At 38.0% G+C, this 7310-nt stretch overlaps 1 protein-coding gene across 1 annotated transcript; it reads left to right on the forward strand.

The window, feature by feature from the left end:
- Nucleotides 1–1963: 1963 nt before the first annotated feature.
- cisd2 (CDGSH iron sulfur domain 2) lies at nt 1964–6858 on the forward strand. Its single transcript, XM_071546771.1, has 3 exons — nt 1964–2177; nt 4617–4831; nt 5189–6858. Exons 1-3 carry the CDS (start codon nt 2075–2077, stop codon nt 5276–5278), a joined length of 408 nt encoding a protein of 135 aa, XP_071402872.1. The 5' UTR covers nt 1964–2074; the 3' UTR covers nt 5279–6858.
- Nucleotides 6859–7310: the final 452 nt, after the last annotated feature.

Genomic DNA, 7310 nt, shown 5'->3' on the forward strand with positions numbered 1-7310 from the left:
CTGATACAAAGCTGTAAGCTGACTACAAATATCCCGGTGAAGTCCGGATCTTCAAAACAACATGTTAACGTTTCTAAATAAGCTCCGAAAATGCTGAATTTATCGATATTGACTGTTATTCTATTTTTCCTCATAAGCTGTAAATGTAGTGCACAAGACATTCAATGACATTTAAATTATTTCAGGCAAAATATAAAGCCTCCGTTGTAATCACAATGGATTCTGGGTAGTGAAGTTCTCTACACAATAAGTGAAATTTAAGGTTGTCAACACCAGAGGGCGCATCAACCACATGGATAGAAGTTAAAAGGGCATACATTAAATTCAGTGGTCTATTTGCATATGCTATCCCGATTCCCTCGCTCAAATTAAAGTTTCACTGAAATGGATATTTAGTCAGTTGTCAATTTCTGATCTTTCTCAGTTTGTTTGTATTTTGAAATCTGTTGTATCCACAATAATTATCAGGGTTGAATGAATAATGATTTGGTCATATTTATTGCTGAGAATATCATTTGCTCTTGTTTGTTTAAAGATGTAACGTGAGGATTTAGTCTATATATTAATCTGCCCTGTTTAATTAGTAGTGATGATTATGCGAGAAATTGCCACTACACCTCTACATTTCTGAACTCATACCAATGTAGGCTATAGGCAAGCTCTATGGATAATTAATTGGAAAATATGTAAGAGGTGACCATAACCACAATGATTTAATGGGAATAAGTCTACAATATAAAGCTTATTTGGATATAACTTTAGATAAACCTTCTATGAATCCATTAAAATTAGTCATATACAGTGTCAATGAAGTAGTACTGCATAATACTAGCCTATAGGTCACAGATCGGCTCTGTGGTACCATTTGGGGAGCAAATTAATTAATTAATTAATTAATTAATTAATTAAACAATTAATGTTTACAACATTAATTGAACTGTCATTGTCCCTCTCCTTCAGTGAACACGGTAGACATGCGATGATCAGGCTATCACAGGCTATTGCTGTGATTGTGAACAAGAGTGTCTCTAGTCTGTCAGGTCAATTGAGAAGTGGTGTGTTCAAGCCCCAATCCGGAATTTATTTAGCCATGCAAGTTTTATGTATAATCATATTTATTCTTTTAGAGTTTGGCTAGCAAATGGAAAATAAACTTTTTCCTAACTCAAAATACAGGTCGGTTTTAGGCTACTTCAATGTTGACAAATATTAATGAAAACAAAAGTTTTACACCCTTAAACAGCATGTAAAAATATGTTTACCTGTCACATGGTCTGCTCATATAAACATCTCAGACAATACATTGTTTAAGGCATGTCTAGTTTTAGTATCACATGGTGCACAGTGAAGAGGAACAGGAAATTGAGAGAGAGGTGACTCTAACCCATGACACTGTGACAACTGGCAAAGCATCTCATTTACGATTCAATATCATAGCTCTCTCCAGAGTGCAATGTGTATTGCATGCGTAGGTCGGGGCTTGTTTTACCATTTTAAAAAAGTGCCCACAGTAGGATTTGAAAATTGTGCCAATAAGCCTAAACAAGATAACCCACAATAATGCTGCCTTCAATACCATCCAAATTTTCGTAATTAAGAGTTGTACGCGCATGAACAACCCAAGTGATAAGTAGCCTACTACGACTGGGAAAGTGATAAGCCTAACACCCGAGTTGCCGAGAGTTGACTTTAGGGAGCGGAGAGCACATAAGCCCTATCAACAATTGATGGTAAAAGTGACATACGTCAATTTTTGACTATTAACTATTGATTGAGGAGCGCGTGAAAGCAGCAGAAGCCCAACTTCCACAAGTTTCCTAGCTGAATTCAAGTTGTCCAATCAGATGACACCAACTCCTCTACCATCGATTGGTTAAAAACTACAGCGTCATGAGCCGCAGTTGCGTCTATTCACCAAAACATCTACGCTTCTTGCTCGGTGTCTTTCCCGGTTTCACAGAGCGAGCTTAGGGACCGGTGAGGAGCTGCGCCGTAAAAATGAACGCAATGACGTAAACGAACCTCAGGAACTAACTAACTCAAATAAAAAAAACTGCCCATAGATCCATTCAAGATGGTGTTAGAAACTATTTCAAGGATAATAAAAGTCCAGCTTCCAGCCTACCTCAAGAAGCTTCCCCTCCCGGAGACCATCGGTGGATTTGCAAGGTTAACAGGTAATGAACTGCTATGTTGCTCTGGTGACAGGCAGTGTCCCGTGCATTCACTGCTCAGCTCATCGGGCACGCATTCACCGCGCAACACTTCACCTCAGCCGAGTATCTCTTATTGTGTTTTTCTCAGCGTCATGTCACCGTCCTACAAAGTCTTTGTTGTGCTGCCAAGTTAAAAGTGAACAAAACACTTGCACGCAGATTACTGTATAGTGTGTTTGTGGTTGTTTCACGTTGTAGTAACTTAAGTTGCAGTTCGCACCATGACCAATTCATGACCTTAAAATTTTATGAACGTGGTAGAAAGGGGAACACTGTAGTGACTAAGTATGCTTGTTTTTTTGTCCTGAACCATACATTTGAAAGTCCTCACGTCTATTTTACCAGCAATGGAAACCTGTGCGTCATTGGGTTTGGTGGGGTTAAACCTCTGCACAAACCATTCGGTTGGTCACCAGTATTTTGTGTTTGCATCTCATACAACCTTCCTTCTGTTCTGTAAGTTAATATCCACTGAATCTAAAAAAAAAATGGAAATAAGATACTAAATTCGCCTTTAGGCACAATATGTAGCCAGCCCAGTCTGTGTTATATCATTACATCAGTTGATGCATAGGCATGGCAATTAGAGGTATGTAAAGAACATAGACAATGGGAAATAAGTTGGACATGGCCTTAAAAGAATTTAGACTGCCTCTACATTAACCTCTCTTGGACTACACCATGCACTGTTTAGGCTTTTATTGCATAAAACACTGGTTGAATTGAGGATGCAAAAGCTGATTTAATAACTTAGATCTATATAATTCTTTAACAAGGAGAGACCACATCACTGAAGCAAAATATGTAAATATGGCTTACAGTTGTATAACTAAATAAAGGATAATGTGAGCTAATTGCACCAGTGAGTGAAGAAACCCTTGAGAGATTGTGTCTTAAAGCTGAGGAACCACTTCAACTTGACCTTTAGGCGAACACAAACCTGTGGAAAGTGTCGGATTTACCCTAAAAATAGCCCAAAAACTCAAATGCTGAGCTAGGCCTGCATTACTGAAATGCTCCTGTGACAAATGACATGGTGGACCCATTTATGATGAATGCTGCCTCCCAGTGATGATCCAGACCGAAGAGAGAGCTTAAAATTTAAGAGACAGGGCGTGCAAGATTGCTAGGAATGTCTCACTGTTATGGGCTTTGAAGTTAGAAGTTGCCTGGAGTGAAAACTTATTCCTAAAATTGCCTTGTCGTTTCAGTGTTTTCTATCATAAATGAGAGTGAAATGAAATGCCCAGCAGCAATTTTAAAGAGTCACTGTAGCTTGGAAGATGAAAGCTTCATTAAATTCTCCTTTTGTCTAAATGTGATGGTATGTTACCTTTTTGAAGTGAATATAAATCCTTAATGAGATTAGCAGTGCCCCATTAGGCATCAAAATCCTTTTAATGGAAGTATTTTAATTGCCATAAGAGTATTATCAAAGGTTCCGAGAGCCGGTCTAACTCATAGCTAATGGTAACATTATATAACCATGGATAATCCTCTGTATGTCTCTCTCTTGTCTCCACCAGTAATGTAGGATGGGTTTCCCCTAAGCACTTTTCTGGGCACAGTGTGGAATTTCCCCTGGTTACTGTTAGTGTAAGATAGGACTTGAACTCAGTGATCCACCAGCAGCACTGAGCTGATTTCATAATAATAGGCGCACAGATCAGCTGCGATGCTGACTCGGCAGATTGGTAATTTGGTTACCCCGCCGTCACCTCGCTGAGTTTGAGAGGGAAGCGGAACCAGGGATGTAGTGGAGGTTAAAAGCACCTAAACTCTGTTTTTTACCTATTTATTTACAGAATAGAGTTTACCCATCGTTCTAGGCAGACATACAGCAAATCTTTAGGATGCAAACAATATAGTAATCAGTATCAAACTGATATAAGATATACAGTACGAGGATGGGGCCTTTGTTATGGAAAAAATAACACTTCTCTGAAAATATAATTTGATTTTTGTTCATGTTAGTGGTTGCTTACCTCATGATGATCACTGACTGGAGGCCATAGTTAACCCTCCTTTGTATTTACCACTTCAGCACTTTATAGAAGACATCATGTGGAGGGAATATGTAGCTGTATAGCTTGGAGTGTATAGTATCACACCATGCAACAAATGCTGTGGCAACCACAGTAAGCAAACACGAACACAGGCTATTTGAGGCTGTTAGCAAACAGCAACTTTAGATATGTTGCTTACGGTATAGGGAGTGAACGTTTCAGGAATGTACATTTCTGCCTGCATAATATACATTTTGACTTGATTCTACCATTATAAATTCCAAGAAAAATGAAGCAATTGTTCAAAGCATGCCAGTGCTCATTGTAAATCTCTTATCCCTGATAATGTGGATGTATGTGTTTGTGTGTGTGTGTGTGTGTGTGTGATTCGTAGTGTCAGAGTGGCTCCGGTTGCTGCCTCTCTTGGGCATCCTGGCTTTGCTGGGGTATCTGACCATCCGCCCCTTCCTGCCCAAGAAGAAGAAGCAGAGGGACAGCCTCATCAACCTGAAGATCCAGAAAGAGAACCCGAAAGTGGTCAACGAGATCGACATCGAGGACCTGAACAGCGCAAATGTGTGCTACTGTCGCTGCTGGCGCTCCAAAACCGTAAGTTCAGACGGATATTAGAGTGAGGGAAAGAGATAAGATGATTACTGCTCACTGACCTAATTACATGTGGAATGGGATTTCACCATTTGTGTGAAATGTGTTAATCCAAACGGGACACTGTACTGCAGTGACACAGCGAGAGAGCCTAGCTTGCATGGATATTTTTATTTGACATTGAATGAGGGAACAGAGTTATTATACTTTTTATATTGGAGAAATGTATAAATGAAGCTAGTGATGCTCCCTATTGATATGGAACATTCTGTTATACTTGAGGATAAAGGAGAGCCTGGTGTTTCAGCCGTTCCTGTCTTTTACTGATCAGCTAATATTAAGTTGTGTTTCCTGTTTTAGTTTCCTGTATGTGACAAGTCACACATAAAGCACAACGAGCTCACTGGAGACAACGTGGGTCCACTCATACTCAAGAAGAAGATACTATAATCCACCATTAGCCACTGATGGGACTTTCCTCTCACCTCCTCAATCTTTAGTCTTCATTTCTTATCAGAGTTTGTATTTTGTGTCTATTTCTAGAAAAGGTTTGGTTCCTCCAATTGTTCATATGTTGTTGTTTTTTCATTGGTCAAAAATGTAGGCTTGCAGAGTCTTTATTTGAAGTGGTCCTAATTTGGTCAAATACACCTTTATAAAATCTGATTTCCACACTCCCATATTGTGAAACTGTTTTTTAGGTTCTTTAATGATAGTGTGTAGTGACCAAGGTTTTTTTTTCTTTTTCTATGGCCTTTCAGTTGTTCATTGTTCACTTCTCTGTCTGCAGTAGTTAACTAAATGATGAACAGACATTTTCTATTCTGGCTACATAACTTTTTGTGTTGCTGTAAATTTCATTTTAGGAGTGGCTGTTCAGTCTCAGTCTTTTTGGAATCGATAACCAGTTCCTGACCGTTGGGACCACTTTGAGGAGAAAAACTTGAATCATAATTGCAATGACTTTATAGTGATTTGCAGTGATACCGTATGACTTTAATAATCCGATCCCGTTGGGAAAGGGGGCAATTTTCACCACTTAAATGTTCAGTTGAATTAAATGCATTAAATACCAGGTCAGCTGGCAATCAAAATGCGACACATACAGGACATGTCAGCTTATTCACAGTCTGCTTTAGAATTAAAAATACATCTACTTACAGGTACCAAAAAGGAAATTCCAACAATTGTGCACATTTAATATAATTTATTTTTGCATCTGCATGTTTAATTCATTATGGCCATTTGGTAAAACAGTTTGTATGTCTGAGTTTTGGATAGTTCTACTGTATTTGTTATTATTTTGTATTTCACCAACAGCTAGCCTTATTTAGCCTTCTTGCTTCTGCTTCAGATTGTCTCTCTGCATGCCAAATGTTAACATGCTGTCCACACTTGCAGGATGTGAAATATTCTCTTAAGTTATTGTGTGTATGGGAAACTACTTAATATTCTTCAAATGTATTTCGTTCATAGCCTTAAAACCACCAGAATTTGTGCGTTTTACAATGTTTTGTCCATGTATTCAACTCTATCGCCTTAAAGCATTTCAAACCGTGCACATTGAGCAGAATCCACTTATTACAAGACACAGTTTTAACCCCAGTGCCCCCATGGAGATTTCAGAAAGTAACTTCTACATGTCACAATTTTGTCTGTATTCTTTTGTTAGCTTCTGTTTAGTCAGAATGGCTGTATTCAGTTGAGTTCCTGCTATAAGTCTTTCATAATTCATCAGCAATAGATAAACAGGTCACATTGTCAGTTACATCTATATTATTTCCATCATTATGTACAATGACTGTGCTCATGAACTTTTGTAAAATAGATAATGGCTTGAATTTGTCCGTCCCTCCTGATTTTGAAGATGTTTAACTGAAGTGTGTGAGCGAGTGAATTGCAGCTCCGTGTTCATCTTTCACTATCATGACTCAATCAACTCTTTATGTAACCATGAGATAATAATAGTTCAAATGAATGATTAGATAATTTTGTACATCACTTTTTAAATTTGGCAATTATTACTTATTTTTTTCAAAGTAAATCAAAATTGCATTCAGAATCATATTTCTACAGGTGCGCATTATTTTAAAAGACAAGCTGCTACCCAACACAAGCCCGAATCAAAGGAAAAGTTTAAAAGTTTCCTCATTAGGTAAATTGAAAGGAATAAGCAAATGCATATAACCATCAGGTATCTTTGGTTAAAGTCATTTGAGTGTTTGTGAAAATAACTCAACAGTAATACCACTCATTACACTCGATAAAAAGTTACTTTGTCTGCTGGATATCTCAAAAACCTATGAAGAGTTTTCCATTAAATTTGGAGAACAGGCTTTGGGCCAAGGAACAATGGATTAAACTTTGATGGTGATCTGCATCTGGGATTTCCACCATTATTCATTCATTCAACCTTTATTGAAAACACATTGACGGTTAGAGCCCATTTTTTCAATGGTGTTGAGATTAGAAATACAAAAAC

Source organism: Centroberyx affinis, unplaced genomic scaffold (genome assembly GCF_046629955.1).
Source record: "Centroberyx affinis isolate AG114_WGS23_722 - 3 ecotype Tasmania unplaced genomic scaffold, CSIRO-AGI_Caff_v1 ptg000266l_1, whole genome shotgun sequence".
Classification (NCBI taxonomy): Eukaryota; Metazoa; Chordata; class Actinopteri; order Beryciformes; family Berycidae; genus Centroberyx; species Centroberyx affinis.

What these genes read in the sequence shown, in the direction of transcription:
- cisd2 (XM_071546771.1), top strand. Translation starts at nt 2,075, where the DNA reads ATGGTGTTAGAAACTATTTCAAGGATAATAAAAGTCCAGCTTCCAGCC. An exon ending in TGGATTTGCAAGGTTAACAG is followed by an intron (nt 2,178 to 4,616) that starts GTAATGAACTGC and finishes TGTGATTCGTAG; the next exon opens with TGTCAGAGTGGCTCCGGTTG. An exon ending in GCTGCTGGCGCTCCAAAACC is followed by an intron (nt 4,832 to 5,188) that starts GTAAGTTCAGAC and finishes TTCCTGTTTTAG; the next exon opens with TTTCCTGTATGTGACAAGTC.